Consider the following 22,511-nt stretch of genomic DNA (forward strand, 5'->3'; position numbering starts at 1 on the left):
TTTTGTTGGTGAAATCCGCTCCTCGACCAATGAATCAAACCAAAGGGAGAAACCCGTAAGTGATCCAAAATTCTTGCTTATGTAAATATGTTTTATCTTTCATTGGTATCAGAGCATGTTTGTTCGATTTATGAGATGTTTTGGAGTGGATATTACATGTTTTAACATCTAAAATTCATTGTTTTTGCACACACCACCTTGCATAGCCATTAATGGTATTTTTGTTTACACATAGAGTTAGGCCGTGATTTTTTGCATGAAGATACTATATGATATGTAGATGATATCTTGAAATTTTGGTGATATTTGGTGCATTGGTTTGAAAGATATAAGTCTATAAAGTTCAAAAAACCGAAACTATGAATCCTGATAACTTTCTGCACAGGTTGTTTTGGGAAATAAAATTTATATCAATAAAAAGCTCTTAAAACAATCTTTCTATCCATATATAATACAGTCAATTTCGTTCGCTATAAAGGGAAAAAATGAAGAAGAAAAAGAAAGGAGGAGGAAGAAGAAGAAGAAAAAAATAGTAGATTTTCGTTGGTGAAATCCGCTCTTCGGCCAGTGAATCGAACCAAAGGAAGAAACCCGTAAATGATCCGAAATTTTTGTTTATGTAAATGTATTTTATCTTTCATTCTTAATAAAGAAAAAAAAATTATTCATGAATTTTAATAGTATTTTAGGAAGATTTTTTCTGGCTAGACCACGGAGCTGTGCCTATACCTTTGTGTAGTATTTTGTTTTTTTAATTTTGTTAGCTGTTTTCACACTCGTCAGGTGTGAGCCGCCGTTGTACCAAAAAAAAAAGTATTTTAAAAAAAAAGGACCTAATTTCTAACTGGTAGAAAAGTAGCTTTTTTATATTATTTTTAATAAAATATAAAAATTTTATTTCTATGAAAATGCTTTTTTTTTCTGAAAAAGACATTTGTTCTATTAAAATCCCTGATCAACCAAACAATTTTGCAAATCGTTTGCAATTAATCAAAGTCTTTGATTTTAACACGTGTCCCATGTTTGGACATGTAATATGTTCCCATCCAATACACGGTCCGGACTAAAAGAGATCATGCCATATTACGAAGGTTGCACGTAAAAGATAGCCAATACACTGAACCACGATCTCGTCACCGTCCGCGGGAAGGTAAGCGTCTCTCTACAGCTACGTGGCCGGCAAAGGAGGTAGCATATCTGCATGGACCAGAGGATCGGCGGTGACGGGATCCGCTCATCTAAATCTTGCGCTTTTAACTTCTCTTTCCTCCGACCCTCGGAAGAGCTTCTCGAAAAACCACGGAGAATCTTAGGGCGCCTCTGAAGAGTCATTTCTCTGAATATTTTTCCCCTGAAAAATTCACTCCCAGAGATCGAGAAGAGGTATTCTTTGTTCCATATTAGATCGAATCTCGTCGCAATTTCCTATTTATGATGAATATTTCATGTCTCTAGACCAGTTTATTCACTATATTTCTCCGATTCGTTTTCGGTTTTGGAAATCTCGATTTGAATATGTGAAACTCTATAATCTATTTAGAAAATATTTCTGGTGTTCGGTATCAATGAAAGAATTTGAATGGTATGAGATACAGTTTCTTTTTTTAGTATTTTGTGTTCTGATGACGATTAAGGTTTCGATATGGGTTCTTGTGATGGTTTCGTTTCCAGTTAATTCGAAATTGGGAACCGATAGGATCGTGGCTCTGATTTTATTATGGTTGCTTTTTGAGTGGGTTTTGTGGATTCGGGATTTGAGTTTTCTGTCAGATTTGAATTTTCATTGGCATTGCATTTAGGCTGTGTTGATTGGATTTGATGGAATTTGTATTCAGATGGAAGAGGGATTAGGTTTTGTAGTTGTTGTGGTTTTCTTTATCGCAGCGGAATTGAAATATGAGTGCTTTCACTGATTAGATGAGGGTTACATTGGAGTGTTTTGCTTAAAAAGTTTAATTTTTGGGGTAAAGTTGTGATCATGTATCCATATGATCATCCTCTTCTTTTGTGATCATGAAGAAAGTGGGTGGTGTTGCGATTTTTTTTTCACTTTCCCCATTTTATTACCTGTAATTTTAGAGGTATTAACTGGAGGGATTATCCTTTAAGGCGGTTTTTGTAGGATGCTAAGTTGCAAGTGTCATTAAGAGATTATATTCTAGTTTTTCTTGTTTTTTTTTTCTTTTGTTGAAAATCTATTCGTTCCCAATTGGGGTAGTGGTAAGGACTACGGTGAATGCATTGCATACATAATGAGCCTTTTGTTTTGAAGAAAGGGGGTCTTAGATCATGCTTTGTATAGATAATGGATCTTTGAGGTGGCAGTATTTACAATGGTTTTATGAGTTATTAGCTACTTAATTTCGAAATGTCGGTTGCTACCAATGTGTTTAATTACATGCGGACAGATGGGGCAGTAATTTTTTAGAATTTAGACTCCGGGCTTTGTTAAAAACAAAATGTATTGGCTATTTTACTTTATTTTAGGGTTTGGAGAAGAATGAGTGGTAGAAATTGGGATTTGGGGCAGGAGGAAGGGAAGAAAGAAAGAAATCTCCTTTATGTAAGATTTGGCTGTTGGTAGAAGTTCTAATATTGATTAATGGGAGGGGGGGGGGAGTTAGCAGGGCTTTCTTTCTTTCTTTTATGTTTTTTTTTTTAATTTTACATTATTATGCAAATTTATCTCATTGGATTTTAAAAATTTTTACATTTTGTAATGGCTTGCTATGCTTTTGATAGTTGCTTCCATATAATACAATCGAATAAGAAGTATGAGTTATTATTGTTTTCTTAAATGTAGACTGCAGAGAGTCTAAGGCAGATAGAATTTAGTTATATATCGTACTCTTTTGATTAGTTAGCATATAATTCCTTTATCTTTTTTTTTTGTGTCTGATATCTTTTATAAGGATGGATTTCGGTACTCCTGACAAGAGTCTGGAAGAGACCAGCAAAGAAGGGGCTCCATATGTTGGAGAGCCATGCCTTAACTTACTTGATAACAAGGACGACAAGGATGGAAAAACTTTTCAAGGTGAAGCTGAAGCATTGGATGTTAATATGCAAGGTTACACAAATCAGGAGCGTGCTGGATCACCATTGTTACCTGGTAATCCAGCTTCTCTATCACCCTCAGAGAAAGCTGAAGAATCTTGCTTACCAATTGAGTTAGATATGCAACATGAAGATATCGAGAGGATTGCAGACTATACAGATGATGGATTGAAGTCCACAATCAAGGAATATGAAAACCATGATAAAATGCAAGGGGCTGACTATGTTGGTCTTTCTGGTGAACAGCTTGATAAAAGTGCTAGTGGATCATCAAATATGTTGGAATCTAGAAATTCAGATGCATGCTTTCATAAGCCTGTCTTCTCAGCTGATAACAATGATAATCCTTATGAAGTAGTGGATAATGGAACCTATGGCTATCAAAGTGCTAAGTCACCAACTTTGGCAGCAACAGAGAATGGAAATGTTGGAAACATATCAGGGAATTCTCAATCTGAAAAGGCTGAGCTTGGCAATGAGGAAATGGATCATGAGAACTTTAGTCATGTTATTGAAATGAAGGATAACGACTACCCTTTGGAGACAGTAGCTTCCAATAACAGTGGGATGGTAAGGGAGTGCACTGATCTGCATTCTCCTAGAAAAGTGCGAAATGGTACACCATCACCGGAAAGAAATATGTCTGATCCTATGGAAAGGTCTCCTAACAACCAACCATCTGCAAGTCAAGAGCTCCTCCCTCCAGAAAATAATGAGAAGAAATCAGCTCCTCCAATCCGATCTAAAAGGAGACGATCACCTTCTCCTGAAAAGCATGCTGTGGATCGGAAGAGAGCTTCTTCCCATGATCGATTATCTCCATCTGTAAGACGGAAATCTCCTTTAGGAAGGACAACACATCGAGATTCTCATCACAGAGATGATTCTCCAAGAAAACGCTTGTCAGCATCACCTCGAAGGCGAGATTCCCCGCGAAGGAGAGAGAGGTCTGAATGTCGATCACCTGTGAGGAGGAGGGATTCTTCTGGATCCAGAAGAGACAACCGTGGTAGATCTCGATCAAGGTCTCCCTATGCAAGGGATCGTTATCGAAGATCACCAAGGTATTTTTTTTTTTTTTTAAATATCTCTACTGCTTCTGATCATGTGATCCACCTGCTTGAACATCCAAGGCTTTTAGCTTTTAAACCAATAATCATTAATTGGTTAATTATTGTTTATCTATTTCCTTTAGTTTGTCAAAACCTCTTGGTTGTGATGTGCTAGGAGAAGGCATTCTCCGAGGCGCAGATCTCCGCCGCCAAGTTACCATTCTCATCGTCGTTCTCCAAGGAGGCCTTGGTCACCACCTGCAAACCGCAGCACTGGAATCGGCAGGCCTGGAAGGAATTTATTTGTTGCAGGTTTCAGTTATGTTACTACTGAGAGAGATTTAGAGAAGAAATTCTCGAGGTTTGGACGTGTAACAGATGTTCGCATAGTTCGGGATAAAAGGTAACTTTGTATTTTTTAAATTAGTTCTAGCTATTCATAACCATCTCTGTAACAAAGGTTTGCACCAGCGTCAAAGTCATTGTAGGCCCACCCATTTTACATGTGGTTTTTTAAAAAAAAAATCATTTTGTCTTTATGGAGCATGTAAAATGGTTGTCTATTCCTTATTTAGTCCACATGCTTCTAAAATCTTATTATACCACATCTACCCAATTTGGCTATAAGAGGTGGATTTTGGGAGTAGGTTCACATTTATGGTTCATCTTTGTTTCTATGCACATACTTAGCACGTGATGTAGTATGAGAGGTATGAGGCCTGAAGAGTGAGTAAAGAAAGGGTGGAAGGAAAGATGAAAGAGAAGACTAAGTGGAAGGAAGACGAGATAATAATAAGTTGAATTTCTGATAATATTCACAAAAAAATGCATTTGGAGCTCTGCAAAACTTCTATTGTATAGACTGAAAACCACTCTAAATCATTCTCATAATAAACCTAGGATGTGCCAATTTGAAATACTTGGGTCAAGGTTGATGCTTTTTGTTAAGCAATCTAGCACTTCCTCAGGTCAACCTCTCACTAAAGAAATCATACTCATAATGAACCTATAACTTCATTCAGTCATAACCAAAATAGGACTGCTTGTTACTTAGGGAAAATTATAGCAATATACAATTAAATATCAGAGGTTATTAAAGCTCATCTCTGGACCACTAAAACTATTTATCATAGTAAAATCTGAAACTTTAATTGAAGACTCTGAATCTACTCTAGGTCTTCAATGTTTGTCATGACTTCTTTCTCCAAATTTTTTTTTTTGAAAAAATGAAAATTAAAAAATGTTTCCTTTTCTCTGCATGCCCAACTAAGGCATATATATCATTTGGTGGTATCAAAGTAGGTGTTCTTAGCAGTTGGTATTTCCATTCTTGAGAATCTAGATCTTCAAATCAAGCTTTGGACTTTTGCCCCTCTTTCATTGAGGCCGTAAGTTGTCTGAAATCTTAAATTGGTTTTTAATGCTTGTTTTAGCACTCTTCATTTTTGGTAATGTTCAAGGCTTGGACTGGTTTTGTACGTCTGTTGCTTAAATATTTCCCTTCTGCATATAGGTCAGGTGATTCTCGTGGCTTTGGTTTTTTATCCTTGGAAAGGGATGAGGATGCTGATGCTGCAATACGTGCTCTTGATCAGACAGAGTGGAATGGTAGAATTGTTCTGGTGGAGAAATCAAAGACATATGCTCGCTAAATCTTCTATCTTGGATTTTATTATACTTGGAGAGAGAGGGAGATGGCTGTTTTGTCAGCTCTATTTCATACCAATATTCCTTTCAGCCATATGACATTGGTTACAAGTATACGGCAAGTATTGTTCTAAACCAGACTCTTGATGCTGTATTAGGTCTATCTTTGCTTGGTTGGTATAGGCTAATTTTGACAGATTTTAAATAATTTTTGTTGTTTTACTTATCTGTTTAAAAAAAGTGTATTATATGTACATAATGAGGGTACTTGTTTCTGTCAGATGATAGCTCATGTGAAATCCTCTTTCATTGTTTAGCAACAGTTAGAAATGAAAGTTACTGTACCTTTTGAGTCTGGGAACCTCTTCCTTAAAGAGTACCATGCATTACAAACATTGTGCATGATTTGAACCTGCCAACTCGATCCAGTGCCTTCAAGACTTGCTGGAATTGGCTTATTGGTGAAGACATACATTTTTGCAGCATGAATTTCTGATCAGTACTTATATGATGTCATATGTTTTAGTAGATATTTCTTGTGTTCTGCAGGCTATGTTAAAATTTGTTGAATCAAGCTTGATATCCTGGACCCTTCTTTGTTTTGGCACATATATGTACCCCAAATGTTTTGGCACTTTCGGTTCCCTAGCATGGCTTCTGAAGCTTGCCTGCACAAAACATCAGCTAACTCTGCTGTGCGAGCTAATGGTGAAGATGTGCTTTTCTGCATTCTGATTCCTCAATACGGATTGGTTTTTGCAAGCACGTAATATATTTTGAAGATCTTCTTTTGCTGCAGGCTTGTACTTGTCCTTAGCAATACCATATTATCAAGCCTGATGACCTGAACCATACTTTTGTTCAACACCGTTAGCACTTGGACATAGCGGTCTGATGTAGTACAAATCATGGTTTCAAACCTAAGCGTCATGGAGATAAGTTACTATCTAATCTGGCTGTCTGGTCTTGTAAACTGGTGTGAGAAAATGTGGCAATTGGTTGTAGAAATGCTTAGTCATAGCCTTTTTCAGGATCCTAAGCCCAACAGTACTTCTGAAGGTTTCTTTAGAATGAAATGATGCTTCTGCAGAGTCTGGCAGAATTAATGGTTTTATGTGTGTTGAATAGCTTTTAAATTCATTTTAAGGGAATTTATGACATTCATGGTGATATTAGGCTGCTTTTTCTAGGCGATTGAAGACCCAGCCCCTATTGTTCTCTCTCAGAAGTTGCAAGAAATAATTTTGTCGATAAAATGAATGCAAAATTAGAATGACTCATTTCTGTATCTTTTTAAGTTGTTTAAAATGTGATGGGAATCATTGTTTCTCTGTGCATGAATACATCCAGTGCTCTTTTTCATTAGCATGTTTTGGTGCCAAATCTTGCTTAAGGGCATTGCGAGGCTTCGATGAACTGCATATCATTACATCAAATCGTAAGATAAATGCATGCAGAATTAAGGTTCGCTTTGAAATTGTTGGAATCCTCCACGTTAACAAGCAGAGAGGTAGCTTATCTATATGCAGTTACTTTGTTTCATTGCTTCCACATGACCTGCCATGCAAAACTAGTGTGCCAAATAAGCTGTCCTGCTTGCACGGTCAAAAATGATTTAGCTAAACTGTGAATCATGGCTTTGGATTCACGTGTCCGGGAACTGCGGTCGTATTTGTCATGCGCCTGAAGGTGGTCCTGAAATCTGTCCAATATTTTGGGCTTCGTCTGTAACTTGAGGCTGACATTGTAAAGAATTAAGGTTATTCTTGCACACATGCCAAATTCTATGTTGATGTGAAGCTTTGTTATGATGACATGTCCTGGAACAACAAGGATAGTGTGCCGATTTAGACCCAAAATTTATCTCCACTTCTAAGTGGAAACATTGAAGATACTTCCATGGTTGGCCGGTGAAAGGTGAGAATCTCAGAAAGTGTGAGACAAGGTGGAATGTGCCATGTAGTTTGTCATCTCTTGACAAGAACAACAGAAAAAAAAATGAAGATATTTTTTGGGATATATGTTCCATATATGCAGTTTTTGGTCTTTTGAGGACTTTCAACCGTGGTATGGACTTGAATATTTGATGAATTGTGTGGCTATCAAGTGATGTATATGATTCATAGCTGATAACCGTCGATGAGGATTAGGTGTCTACGCGATGGCTATTTTGGGTTATCTACAGTCTTGCTTTAGGGTTATTTGTTTCAGTTATTCTCTTGAGACGTATGTAGCTATATCATGGAAAATGTTCATCAAATTTGCGTTGGAAATATCCATGGATAGTAAGCTGATCATCCGTGATGCTTGTTCACACAATCCACACGCTGTCTCCAGGACTTGTTCAAGGCCTGTCCGTGATGCAGCAGGTAAATGCCCTCAAATCCGGGCTGGCTTTAGGATGCACATAAAGTTTAATTCTTGTCAACTGTTTGTAGATACTTTTATTAACTAACCTTCTTTTTGTTGCTTGCTTGTTTTTCTCCCTCCTCCCCTCTATGCTTTAACTCGTTTTGCTGAACAGTGAAGAACTCTTGTTCTTTTTCTTTTTTTCTTCTTTTTTAAGAAACGGGAAGAGCGAAACCTCCACCGCTGCGGAAAACTCTTGGGTTGCCTGTTCCTTTAAAGGACCAACGACCTCCTCCTCCTTCTCCTCTCCCAGCACGACATATGATGATATATTTGAATGACGAATTCCAAAAAGATTAGGAATTGCAAGATCCAGTGTCTTTGTGATCCTTCTTTCTTCCCTGCGGTGCAGTGCAGCCGAATTAACTCCAGTTCAAGTTAGGACCGATCCTTTGTTCAAGATTGTGTTGGTATAAAACAATGATGTTTCATGCTGGTTGGCTTAGATTGAAAGTTGGAGAAGAACCTCGTCAAAAGTTGAAGCCGGACAAATCTTCTGTTACAGAGTAATCTCATGGCGTTCAGACCCCTGAACTTGACAAGGCCATTCTTTGTTGCCTCTCCGGCAAAATTCGGTGTAAATGGCATGGGTCTGTGCATACTATCAATTACAGCTACTCGTTTCTGTTCTTCAAGCGTGCATTTTAGTATACTGCTGTAGGAACGAGCAGTTGTGATTGGTGGTGTGTATGACCATATAGCGCATGCAATGTAGGAAATAATTTCTCCTATAGGTGTGTGTCAGGTGTGTGTCGGCATTGTCCCTTTTTTAGCAAATGAATGCTAATTCTAGTTAATTGCATAGATTGGAGTCTTTCAATAAGGAACTGCAAAACGTGTCTGATCAATGCCTCAGCAGTAACTAATGACGGACCTGAAGACCTCATCTGGAGACCTCTGGTTTGAAGGCCCGAGTTAGGAAATTATAGGTATTGAAGGTTTTTACCCATGAAAAAACAGCTAGAGTTTAGCACTGTTTTATTGCCCATGCAAGGAAAACTAGAAACGACTGAGTTCGGCTCTACCGGGAACGGAGGGAAGGAATTCACATAACTACAGTGATGTTTCCAGTGGAACTTCTTCCAAATTTCCAATACAAAGTTTTTTTTTTAGAAATTTAAACTATGGATGCAAATTCTTGTAACACCACAAATAATCAAGAATAAATAAATAAATAATAATAAACTGAGAAAGAAAAATTTAGCTATAGAGATAGAGAGACTACGTTGTCGTTAAAGGTAGATTTTGTGTTCCCGAGAATCAATAACTTGGCGCAACGATTCCGAACGCGTTTATCTTTAAGAATTCAACTATAACAACACCTCTATAGAGATATGCTCTCAAGTACAAAAATTTGATTGAATTGCTTTTGGTCGTGCCGTGCCTCAAGGATGAATATATGGTGGTATTTTTCAGAAAAAAGAAAGAAAAAAAAATAGAGGGGAGACAAATAGGAAGAACTTTTTCAGAAAAGAAACAAAGATAGAAATCATGTATTTATAAAAGAGTTTTACGAATGTTCTGGTCAATTGGTCAAAGGCAGCGACGGTAGCAGGGACCACTCAGGCATCCAATGGTAAAAATTCCAAGCATGAAACGGCTTTTTTTTTTTTGTTTGTTTTTTTCTTTGGATGGATAAGAACAAAGAAGTTTGTGTTTTGAAAGACCAAAAAAAAAAGAAAAATATAACCAGCAAGCAGTTTTATCAATATCCCTCTTAGAAAGGACAATGGCATCATTGTCTGGTTTCATCCACAATTTCGGTAGGTGCTGGTAGACCTTGGATATGAAGAGTAATGTCCCTCTCAGTCGTTCCTTCCGCTTGACTAGAGTTTCCGCACACGCGGTTAGAAAGGCTTGATGGGCTTTGTTGTTCAGGATCAGCCAAGCTTGCAACACTTCGTTCATTCTTCTTGATCGCAAAAGACGAGCAAAGATCGAACAACTTGGAAATGTTGACGAGCCTTCTTGATATCGAAGTTTCATCAGTTCTTGCACCGCGAACATGCCAACGATCGTAAAGGAAGCAAACCACAGAGATTGCTAAAGCTGTTGTGGAAGGAATTCCGGTAATGAGGAAAAGACCCCGGAAGTCATCGAGTGAAAGGGTTTCTGAGGTGGCCGTGCTGCTATCATTAGAACAGACAATCCTGTTCCTGTAAAGCTTCTGTTCGATGTCATCGATCATCTTTAATATTGCCCTCGATATATCGGGGACGAAGGGTGATCCTTTAGGGAAGGCCTGTACAAATGAACAGAAAGAAAGATGAAGTTAGAGCTCTATAATTTTGGTGTTCGCATCCATGAATACAGAGGGAGAGCGAGTCTTAAGAAGTCTTACAAACCAAAGCCATCAGTTCTGTAAACCGGTCCGACCATAGTGTATTTGTGACAATATTTGGAGAGGAAGACTTTGACGTAAGGGATCTCTTCAATAATGGCAGAAACACCACCTTCAGAACTTCCTTTAGATAAGGCCTCATCATGCTCCTCAGCAGAATTGTAGGCCCTGAGTTTGGACTTGTCAATCTTCCATTGGCCTTGCATGGAGAAGCGCCCCATGTAGCCAATGTAACCCCCATTCCTTATTATCTCATTTACGTCGGTGACAGCAGGAGTAAGCTGCTGCATGGTAAGCATTGAGGAGGCTAAGCTTGCAGAGTAGCTCGATGTCAAAATGAACACCGCAAACACCCAAATGATGACCACAACTCTGGTGAAGTTACCAAGCAGCTTCTCCCCTGAAACCATTATTTTACATATGACTATCATCTTTAATGGCCTATCTTAAGCATAGAAAAATTTACAAGGTGGAGGAGAAGTTACTAAACTGTTCGCGAAAGCCAGTGTTGAAAAGGAGAAGTAGAGGACTCTGCCAACTTGATTGAGCAGAGGCCCCTTGAACACTTCGTTGATGCCATGTTCCAAAGTCCAGACAACGAACCCTGTGAAGACGAAGAATGCTCCACTTGCCAGCCAAAGGCTTGCTGTCAGCGGCTTCAAGAAGATCCATGCACTCTTTCGGTCATCCCTGACCGGCACCACCATGGACATCCCCAGGTCGGTGTAAGGTACCGTAAAATCCACCTACAAGGACCGGTTTGGTGTGATCGTCACATCGCCCACCACAGCATCAAAATTCTGTTCCTTCTTTTGTCGCGTTGAATCAAATGGAATGCCATTATGATAAAACATTATGAATTAGACCGTCAAATAAGCTAGGATGAAGCATAGCTTTGTTAAAAAAAATTCGTACGAAATCCGGTACCGAAACGACAGACCATGATTCAGATAAAAAGAAGATCGAACTGACCTCAAGGTAGACCTCGTAGACGAGATCATGGTAACTTCCCTTCCATCTTTCCATCAGCATCCTCATAGGGAATGTACTCGTAAGGCACCACATAAGGCAGTGAGGCCATCACCATATCGAACACATCGATGCAGAACCCACTTCCATTTCTTTTGGTGAGGGGATTCCACTCCGAATTGACGAACTCCCTGAAGCCTCCGGATTTCACTGGAATGCCAATCCTTAGCTTCTTCCCGCTCGTCTGCCAATCCAAACCCACGGGCACAGCCAGCGTGTCCCCAGGCCACACAATGCCACCAAGACTCGCCTTAAAATCCATGCTCTTAGAGATTCCATGGGCTGAAGTCCAGAACCCAATCCTTTTCCGCCTATTCCCAATCACATTAACCATCTCAAATCCTGTGGATTCGAGTTGCCCATTTCGCAGATGAAACCTCCCACTCACTCCGCTAAACTTAGTGTTCGATATCAAATCGAGAAGTTTGGGGCCGGTCGATGAGAATCCAAGTCGCAGCAAGCCGGTCGTGGAGTGAGCCATGTTAGGCTCTTGATAGATAGAGCCTGCCACCCCAACACTCTCTGCAGCCATCGCTAGAGCCCACACAGTATCATATGCCCATAACCCCAAACACACCTGGATCTCCTGCTCTAGCACCAGGGTTCTCCTGGTGGAATCTCTTCTTCCATCTCGATTTGAAATCGTCGAGCTTCTTAGACTTCTGCACGTATGGGTTGATGCTCGGTACACCTTGCATAGCATCAATGGTAGAGGAATCCAAAGTTTTCTTTTCGGGTCAGATTTTGATCAGACATATTTTTCAATTCGAGAAGAATTAGGCAGAGCGATAGAAGGTAGAGTTGATATAGAAGTCGAGATTTATTTTCCGAAGAATTTTAACTTTTTCGAGTTTATTTCTACCAATTATATCTATTTTAGGAATATAATCCTATTAGAACTAGAAGAAGAATCCAACCCGAATTATGCAAGGGCAGACCTCGCCATTATAAATAGAGGTTGTGTACCTCGATTTTAGATCAATGAAAGAAAAGAGGACTTAAGCCTTACTTTCATAATTTTTCATCTTCTTCTAAATTTTTTTTTTGAGAGATTCAAGTTGAGCGGGTTGAGGAAATTCTTTCTTCTCCTAGATTGGATCAAAACTAACCATGGTGAGCTCATCTACCACAATTTCCACACAATACGCCAAGTGCTAGCTTTGCCGCTACAAAAAAAATATGGGTATAGTTCTTACAATTTGTAGATTATGCTAAGAATTTTCATCCACACATTCTTGCAGATTTAGCCCTATCTTTAGATAATTTTCATAGTAGATGGTGGTTTCAACCAGCCCAAAAATGTCTTCAGGAAGGGCCCAATAAGTTGGGCTTTTACTGGACTGAGATTGGGGTGCAATGTTGAGTTACTTAGCACTAAAGTCATGCAATATATTTTGTGAGATCACCCATTAGGCACTATCACCTTGCACTTTAAACTACCTTTCAATCTAATTTAAATGCCAAGGAAGAGACCTTTTTCCATCATGTGAAAGTAAGGCTGCAAATGGGTTGGGTTGACCCATGACCCGACCCAAACCGACCCATGTAGACCGGATCCGGACCTGATTTAAGGACCTGTAGGGCCAAGTCGGGTTTCAAATTTAAATCCATTCCATATTTCGTGTCGGATCTAAGTTTATTGAATTTTGATCCAATCAAACCCAACCTGACCTGATTGTTAACTAGGTCTAATTTGGGCTTCCAACTTTGTTTAACAAAGAGGTATTTGATTCAATGAGATGCTGTTATTAAGGCATAGGAAACTCAGTCAAGCTCAGGGAATAGTGATTTAGAAGGCCTTATTGGTAAAGTTGATGCTCAGATGGCTTGATGGTGATGTTGATTTTGGTATGTTAATTACCTTTTTTCTTAGTAAAGCCTTATAATATGCAAACGGATGTCATTTACTTATTCATGGTGATCATGTATAAGGTTTATTTTAAGTGATCCTCAAGATACACCGTTGTGTTACTTTCCAAGCTCCTTATTGAAAAAATATGGAAGATGGAGGTGATGCATGTAGCTCCTGATATAATCATGAGTTCGGAGGACTTTAGTCGGTATTGAGGCATAATTTCTGGAAACCTATTTCATGGACTCCTCAACATTTTTCCAAAAAAAAAATCTTAAAATTATATAAACCAGACAGCATTCTAGCTGAACGTGCTAGAATAGGGAGTCTAGATAAATTTGGTGCAAGCCTAATGTGAAAGTCTAATAATTTTAAAACAAAACATTTTAGGAGCTATACTACAGAATATTTGGCAAGGTTCCGGCCTTTTTTTCTTGTTAATGCATGGACTTATGATTAAATGAAAAGTACGAATTAAAATTTGTAACTCATTGGCATATGTATGATCCAGATTTGATTCGGACCCCAAATTTTTGGGTCGGGTCGACGCCGCTCTTGATCCGATCCTACTCGACCTATTTGCACCCCTATGTGAAAGAGAGGCTCACCGGCGGATGCAGCAGATACAACGCCGTCCCTTGAATTCCTGAAGTTGGGGACCAATCTTGTGCTATAATTGGGGTGTGCCGCATAGAGGTCATCTATTGCCATTGAGATGCAGCTCCGACTAATGTTCCCAAGCCATGAGCCCATATCCAAAATGATGCCTACATCAACAGTGGTTAATGAGTTAGAAGTGCTGCCATAAGCGAAGGCCCCCCATTCTAGTCCATGGCCTAGTGACAAAAGGATGAAGGAAAGATGGATATAGCTCTTCATCATATGCTTCAGAGCTTAAAGAGGAGCTGGGAACTAATGCAGGTTTATGAGGTTATAGTAGCAGTTCCCCTGGCATTTAAACCAAGCCCCAAAGTTTCCCTCCAATGCCAGCCCTACTGGTCAACCATTGATTCCAAGAAAATAACAGCATCCGGGATTCCTGAATGATCTCAGAGTTTCATATGATCAAATGGTTTACTTTGAAGATTGAACAAATGTGCGAAGGCAAGGGTTTCAAGAAAAGAACTAAGACTAGAGGGTCCAATCTAGACATCAACACGCTTAGAAGAAGACTCAAGGAACAATCTGTCCTTGGTGTCATTGGACCATCACAACATACCAACTCTCCCTTTCTAGTCATAATCCAAAAGTCCTGGGAAATTGCAAGCTTGGATCATCTACTACTACTTCTGGGATTCACAGAAACACACGCGGCGGCGGCGGCGGGGTGGTTGGATTCCAGAATTTAGCGGTCATGAATTGCTGTTCGAAGATACCGCCTTGAGAAGAACTTGCACTGGTGCTTGACATTTTCCAAGGTGGCAATAAGTAATAAGTAATTAAATTAGAAACAAGAAGTGATCTTTAATTCAAGGTGAGCCGTTTGAATATGAAGGTCAACACCATTTTCTTTTAAGTAATAAGGGTCAAGCACCCCAGATTCCATGCAGCTTCCATGATAAATTCCTTCAAATGTAGCTTGGAGGCTTTCTTGGAAGACATTCTCCCAAGCTTGTCGAGCCGCAAGGAATTTATCAAGCTATCATTCTTCACAGCGTGTGGTCCGTAAGGTGAATCAGGTAATCCCGAAGAAAAAAAGATTATTTGGAGCACTAAAGTTAAAGATGATTACTATCATCAAAGATTAAGATCAAGAATGATGCGAACACAAAATCTTCCAAAAAAAAAAGATAATCGAAGGTATTTTAGGGATTAAATTAAGAAGAAAAAAAAATCCTAACATTGGCCACTTGGTTTATGCTCTCCAATCTGTACATAACTCAGTAGTTGGGAGTTATAAGTGGGTTTAAAAAAATATAAAAAGAGAAGGGTTATATGGTAAAGAAATTCAAGATAAGAGTTGAGGAAAAGAACTTTTCGTTTTTATTTAATTTTACATTCATCATGTTTACAGATTTATATAAGTATAGCGTATTTGAAATTCAAATTTGAATGAATTTGAAATTCAAATTTACAGCTGTTATGACAGTTAAGAATTCTTTTTCCGGAGAGTCCAAATTTGACAGCTATTGTGATGACTAAGAATTTCTCTTCTGGTGAGTCCAAATTTGAATGAATTTGAAATTCAAATTTGAATGAATTTGAAATTCAAATTTGAATGAATTTGAAATTCAAATTTGAATGAATTTGAAATTCAAATTTACAGCTGTTGTGACAGCTATGAATTTCTATGATTGCACTTCTCCTTTACTTGCACAGAAGACTCGGACTCTTCTGGTGAGTCTGTTCCAACATACGGAAAAATCATGGGCACCGTAAAAGAAGGGTTTGAGTATGGCTCATGACACGACACGAGATAGATCTTTCAAAGAACAAAGCTTTTTTTGAATAAGCCAATTCATTTGGGACATGCAGATCCATTCTTTTTCCTATTCAAAGGTCAGCCATTTGTCTCAGTGTTTTCATGTCGAGAATTTTTTGCAGTTTAGATAAATAACTATGTAGACTAAGGAATTTTTGAACCCATCCACCTCTATGAATTTTAAAGGTGTGATTAACCTCATCTTTTCTACAATAGACTAGATGATGCTTATGACTAAGAAATGTTAAAAAATGTCCCTTGCAAGATTTGTATTTGTTGGCGCTCTTACTGTTCGAACGTATTACAAACCCGCTAACGGAGACCCATCCGAGTGCGGTAGAGGAGAGTGGAGACAAACCAGATAGCAAGGGTTGGGGCGCGTGGGCATGATAATAGCATCCGATCAATTGAAAGATAGTCGAATATGAAGGATAAAAAATAGCGTAGATCTAGGTGCCATAATCTTAAGGGACTTTCACCATCATTACACCATCGTTCGAAGGATAAGGGGTGTAATTCTACGCATGGTAGAAGGATGTAGTATTGAACTATGGTGGAGGTATAACTTTGGGCTACGATAAAAATTTGAGTCATGCCTACTCTTAAGATAAATTATAGAGTAAAATTAAGATAAGATAAAGATGCATTGGATTAATTGTTGAAGGAACCCACTATGAAATATGATTTCTACTTATTATACTAACATATAGTAATTGTACACTAACAGTTTCTCTTACGTCTCACCTCCACTATTGATAGCTCTAGTAACTAATGCTAGTTATTCTTCACAATGCACGTTCGCCAGCACAATTACCCTGCACCAGTCACACCGATAATTATTTTCGTTTTGGCCTAAGATATAATTATGTATTTGATATAACTTCTGAGATTGCTTGAGTCACCTCGGTCTATTTTTATGTATTACGGTTCATCACAGCTAAGTTCTAGGTTTTCGGCCTCAGCCTGCATTTGACCGAACATTTCTTCTTCAATCTATACCTTCTCACTCAATAAAATTTAGCATGGTCAAACTCTCCCCAGTCCAACAAGGGCCATATGATTCTCACCCATTCTGGTTTTATCACACCTCATCCACGTGGTGCTTGCTCTGATCGTCAGCTATCTTGTAGATATAGAGCGTAAACAATACCCTCCACATCTCGCTTGCTGATGATCAAGAGGCTAACAAAATATTTGTCATCACCTTCTTGATACTTGCAGAGCAGAAATCCTGCAAGTATTATTTTGATTTGCTAACCAAGTACTACCATTGTACCAAGGCATTACTTCCACCATCGGTAATTTGCTCTATCTCTTCCAATTCCTTTGAGCCCTCTACCTTTGCCATATATCTTCCTCCATGAAATACTTTCATATACTGAAACGATCTGCACGTTGTTCAAAGGATCTTTCATATCCATGAAAATCCAAGCATGATCATCCATATTAGTGGGAATTTTAATTTATCTTCAGACAAATTATGCCTCTCTTTTATAAATAGGTAATATTCATCCTTCTCTCCGGTGCTCATCCTTATTCCTCCTAAATGGGAATACCATTACAAATTAGAGCCCCATTACAAACAGCTAGCATTGCGGAATTGATAGGAAAAAAAACCGCGTGTCAAATAAAATAAGCCTCGACACATTGAGTAAACACAGAAAACAACACCATGCTGGTCGCAAAATTACATACATATGTAGAATTGTGCTCGGCCTAGAATCAGATGCTACATTTGCACTACCCAGATCTGACCATCAAATCATCACCAAGTGAGATCAGTTACGTCTGATTTTCTTGTCATTCGATCAGCGCCATAGAATGCCAATGGATCATGTACCCCCAATTCTGATACACGCCTTCCTGAATTCCGAGCCACCCAAGGCCATATGTCCATGACCACAAGCTAGAGGCTAGCTTTAGACCCGGCCTAACTACATGAAATCCGGAGCCGAACCAGAGGGCACGTTCCACCTAGGGTCAGAACCGGAACTCACCCGGTTCGTATCGGACCGTTCGGTATTAGCCGAGGATCGCCGCCTTTACCCCAGCGTTGCTAAAAAGGCGCCGATTAGAGCGGTCGACGGAGGCCGGCGGCGACGGCAGCGAGAATATTGGCTACAGCCTACAGGACAGCCACGAAGATGCGAACTCGGCAGCGATGAAACTCTAACTAGGTGAATCTCCATCAAATTCTGGATCTCTCTCTCGATTTCTTGATCGTATCAGTGGTGATATTTTTGGCATAAAATCGATCGAGGCCTGATAATTTTTGGATTTTAACTAAACTAATCGATCTAGGGAAGCTCCTCGGCTCGTTAAGGTTCTGAAAGAGATGTTGGATGGATTTGATTCCATGAGGAGCATGGTGGAAACCCCCACCCAAAATGTTTTGCCTGAACTCACCCTCTCCGTCTTTATGCTCTTAAAAGAAAAGAAAAAAAAAGACTTATTTAATATACAAGTGAAATAATTCTAACAAACAAATATCTTTCTTGGGTTTTTTGTTAGCAAAAAGAAATTCTTGGTAAGTTTTTTACTTTTTTGTTTTTCTCTTCTTTAACCTGGATTTATTCGGAGGTTTCTTGAAACAAAGTTTTTAAGGATTCGTGGTATAGAAATCTATAGTGTTATGTTGTCTTTCCTGGGTTTCTACCTGCAAAAGAAACTGTTGGTGAATTTTGCGCTTCCATCTTTTTTTTTTTAGGTTTTGTCCTGAGTTTTTGAAAGAAAATTTGAGGATTACTGATAGAGAAATCTATAATGTCATGGTAGGATAGTAAGATAAGCATCAGAGAGTATCGATATATCAAAAATAAAGACAATATAACAAAAATTTATAATAGTTTGAAATTTTTTCCATATTGAATTATTCTTGATTTTTAGTTGATTTTCCAAATAAACAGATACTTTGTTCTACATTGTTTGCTCCTTAGGTGAGGCAAAAACAATTCCTAACAGTAGATGGGATGACCGGATGAGCTACCTAGTGGCAAAGCATCTTTTGCTTCTGAGCTACTGTCAGTCCATTGTTTTCTTCAAAAGGCAAAAGGGTTGTCAATTGAGGGCCATCATGTTGTCTGGAGCCTTCTCGACATCAGATTGTTTCTTGAAAAGGTCTCTGTCTTTTTTCCACTTTCCTTGATTTATGTTTACTTTTCAACTGATTGTTGATCATCTTATATTCTTAAAAAAAAATGTAATATTATTCATCCAATACATAAGAAGCTTGAATACCAAGATTGAAAGCTCATCCGGGTTGCTGGGAATGTTGCATCTGAGAAAACAGTAAGCATTGATGAGAAGGAGAAAGATGAGATGCAAGAGGAGGAGGACCTGTTGAAGTATCCCCAAATCCTGATATGCTTGGTAGCAAGTTAACACAGGCTGCCCAGGTTTTCATGACTGTATTCATCTTTTCCTCCTCCAAAACTTGTAATTTCGATTCGTTATGTGGTGGTCTGGTTTGTTGTTTGAAGTCCAATGCTCATATATGGTCAATCCTACTTCTTGCTGTGTCATCTGGAGTTTTTTTTTTGGGTCATACCAGTTCATTGCCATGTTTGCTCCATCTCTTTGTCATACCAGTTCATTGCCACGTTACCATGCTAGACGGCACACCAGGGAAGTAATCGGCAGATTTGTTGAAGTTTGGAAGGAAGATTGAAAAATGGAGACATTAGATAGATTGATAAGGTTGGGAATCTTGTAATAGTTAATATGTCCAGATATTTTAAATTGCCTGGCTATGATTTGATACTCCAGTGAAACTCTTAGTTTTAATTGGTTATCATGTCTTCTCATTTTTTTTTTCAGAATTTTCCTAGTTAAAGTTTCCTCTACTTTGCTTGAATGCTTTGAGCTTTCAGATTCTTTTAGATGCTTGCAGAAGCATGTGTGTTCGTCTTGTGCCTTCTGCTTGTTTCCAGTCAAGTATATTCTTTTTCTTTCTTTCTGAATTATCGAACTACTTAATTGAAACATCACTATGATGGGAAAGCATTGTCTAGGTCTTTAGATATCTTAATCCTTTATGTTTGGAGTTGAATCTGAGTTATGTGAATGAGGGAACGGAATTTATACATGTTTGCAGTACAGTGAGGATAGATTCCTAAAACTGTGTTATGCTGCACTTTAGGATCATGGAGGTGTCTAACGTCCCCCAAGGTTTGCCCATACAAGCATGGATGAGGATAAGAAAACAAAACAGGAGAAGCAGGCTTTGAGAAGGGAAAAAGAACTGTTTTGACAGGCAAAACAAAGTGCTTATTGCTAAAGAACAGATGGATGATTTCAAGATAGATCATAGGAGGTAAATTTTTGGTTAAGGTTCATATTGGTAATCCGACTGAATGGTGGACTTATTAATCATCTGCTGCAATTTTTCTATAGGTGAAAGAAATCGTAGGAGCTGACAGCAGAGAGCTTACGAGGTACAAAGCAAAGTGAGGGGTGCGCACGAGACAGGAAGAAGAGCCTTTTACTCATGCACCAGTTACAAAACTGGACAAAAAGATAGAAAAGCACATGAGGAAGTCGAAAAATAGGTATGTAGAATCATTGTTGTCTTCTTTAAAGCAGATAAAGAGTCTTTATGTTTAATTTATAAAGACACCTGAGCTATGCTTGCTAGATGCTATGTTAGAACTTCTCTATACTCATAAAGAGGACTTCATGTTTCCGGACCTTTGTAACAGTATATTCGATATGCAAATCTAGAGAGAAAGTAGTGAGGCAGCTATAACTTGAAAGTTGGCAGTGAAAAATAATAGCAGAAAACACTTTGTAAGACATGTTCTGGAAACAATAAATGTCTTAGAAATCATAGAAAGAAAAAAAATCGAGGAAGTAAGAACTTACCAAGGAAAATGATGTAACGAACTGTTTCAACAAGTAACAAAATATATGAACTACAAAATTTTAAAAGGTTAATGCCCTCTCAACATCACACACCAAATACTTGAACTACACAAAGTTGGCTTGATTTCCCAATCTTTCCATTCCAAAAATAACTTTAATCAGAATACTCCATTAAATATTTAACATATTATTATGATAACCCTGATTAGATTTTTCTCTTAGAAGGCGTAAAACATGATAGACTTCTATACAAGAAGAGATTCTAGCATTTTTGAAGTTTGAGAATAAAGGACGGAGTAAAGACAATACGTAGAAATAGGTGAGAAAATATGATTTAGCGAGAAAGAAGGAATTCAAAAACTTCTATGAAAGATATCTTGGTGTATCTGGACTCTTAGGAACTTTCAAGGGAAGAGAGAAAGACGGAGAGAGTTCTGAACCACAAGATGAAGGTGAGATGTAATGCATTCGAAAAAAAGTTAAGTATGAGTTAATTATTTTCTTATCGTTTTACAATTTGGACTTTAGTTAATTATCCCAAACCTAAAATATTGAGCAGCAACATGCAGCTGCACGTGCATCATAACTAGTGACAACCATAGGAGGATAAGGAAGGGGAATAACAGAATAGTGATCACCTAACCCAGAAATAGGAGATAGATGAGTAGTCACAAAAATGGAAAAATAAAATTATGGTACTCTTCAGTTTTCAATAGATTGCATTGGAAGACAATGCGGTTCTTCATTTCTATGCCCTTTTCTTTTTGCCCATTCTTGCTGTGTCGATAACTCCTCTGTATATATTGCAAAAGAGCTACGTCCAGCACACTTGATGGACCTTTGTGCCAATGCTAAGAATTTGATGGAAGGACTGAGGAAGCCTTTTAGAGTACCGTTTACAGACCAATAGGGCCAACAATTATAATACCTCTCTTGAACAAAACATGTGCATTGCATGTGGAGAGTAGTTGTGCATTAACAATGAGAAGGGGAAGGAAAAGAATCCAAAACCTTATTATTTTTTAATATCTCATTCTTTTTATGTTTCTAATTGTTGGTTTAAGAAATAATACAAAATCAGAGGGAAGCTAAAGTGATAAAGTTCATACCTTGACTTACACAAAATGGAAAATGCTTTGCAAAAATAAAGTTCTCATGACTCCTACGTAGGCATGTATTCTCAGCGTGCTTATCACTATTGTTTTCATTTTCTTAAACTTATCCTGCATGCTAAGAAAGTTCAATACTAGGAGCATGGAAAATAATTGATAACCATGCACTAAACTATCAAATCAAATATGAAAGTCTGCAATGAATTTCCAATGATCTAGGTCCATCCACATTTCATATTGAACTTGAGGTTATGTTCCTCATGGTGAAGTTTCATTTAACTGCTCAGAGAGCATAACCGTAATAAGGGCTAGACAATCTACTCAATATAATGTCTAACTTTTTTCTTCTTTTCATCATTACAAATAGATTATGTTGCCATAATCTTGACCATCTTGATTTCTATAATGATAACTTGAAATTTATGTAGTGCTGCATTTGTGGTTCTGTAACAGATTACTTGGCTCGATGAATGGATTCTGTGACAATTAGAACATTACCTCTAAAAGAGAAGGAAGACAACAACACTACTAGCTTCATGAATGCTAGTAGGGGAGGGAAAAATTTAAGAAGCACAAGGTATATTGAGTTCAAGAGAAAATTTATATCTTAAATCACTGTTTTTTTCCTAAGGTTGCATGTTTTTACGTTTTCTTCTTTTTTTCTCCCATGTTTAAATGTGTTTCTCTAGGTTACTGAAACATATATTATTAAATTCACCTTGACAGTTCT

The 22,511-nt window shown here is 38.2% G+C and overlaps 1 protein-coding gene and 2 pseudogenes across 3 annotated transcripts in view; 2 read left to right on the plus strand and 1 right to left on the minus strand.

Moving 5' to 3' along the window:
* Positions 1-1,222: 1,222 nt before the first annotated feature.
* Positions 1,223-6,868, plus strand: LOC103723485 (uncharacterized). 2 transcript variants are annotated; one of them, XM_008814402.5, is made up of 4 exons: positions 1,223-1,383; positions 2,913-4,121; positions 4,285-4,512; positions 5,623-6,868. In XM_008814402.5, the coding sequence occupies exons 2-4, from the start codon at positions 2,914-2,916 to the stop codon at positions 5,759-5,761; spliced, it is 1,575 nt and encodes a 524-aa protein (XP_008812624.4). In that variant the 5' UTR covers positions 1,223-1,383; position 2,913; the 3' UTR covers positions 5,762-6,868. The 2 variants fall into 2 exon arrangements, 1 of the variants encoding a protein (XP_008812624.4); XR_015987760.2 differs by having other exon boundaries at positions 1,247-1,383; positions 4,253-4,512.
* A 2,972-nt stretch (positions 6,869-9,840) lies between these two features.
* On the minus strand, positions 9,841-16,968 carry LOC120110679 (glutamate receptor 2.9-like; annotated as a pseudogene).
* Positions 16,969-18,096: 1,128 nt separating this feature from the next.
* The window catches only part of LOC103723492 (uncharacterized), a 7,423-nt pseudogene continuing 3,008 nt past the window's right edge, over positions 18,097-22,511 (plus strand). The window contains exons 1-6 of the transcript XR_016412787.1: positions 18,097-18,280; positions 18,716-18,978; positions 19,030-19,204; positions 19,948-20,121; positions 20,202-20,356; positions 22,235-22,358. The product of XR_016412787.1 is annotated as an uncharacterized LOC103723492 (transcript). The remainder of the gene's footprint in view (positions 18,281-18,715; positions 18,979-19,029; positions 19,205-19,947; positions 20,122-20,201; positions 20,357-22,234; positions 22,359-22,511) is intronic.

Source organism: Phoenix dactylifera, chromosome 1, assembly GCF_051530095.1.
Source record: "Phoenix dactylifera cultivar Ajwa chromosome 1, Ajwa_hap1_PhDact_Kaust_v1.1, whole genome shotgun sequence".
NCBI lineage: Eukaryota > Viridiplantae > Streptophyta > Magnoliopsida > Arecales > Arecaceae > Phoenix > Phoenix dactylifera.

What these genes read in the sequence shown, in the direction of transcription:
- LOC103723485 (XM_008814402.5), top strand. Translation starts at nt 2,914, where the DNA reads ATGGATTTCGGTACTCCTGACAAGAGTCTGGAAGAGACCAGCAAAGAA. An exon ending in CGTTATCGAAGATCACCAAG is followed by an intron (nt 4,122 to 4,284) that starts GTATTTTTTTTT and finishes GTGATGTGCTAG; the next exon opens with GAGAAGGCATTCTCCGAGGC. An exon ending in CGCATAGTTCGGGATAAAAG is followed by an intron (nt 4,513 to 5,622) that starts GTAACTTTGTAT and finishes TTCTGCATATAG; the next exon opens with GTCAGGTGATTCTCGTGGCT.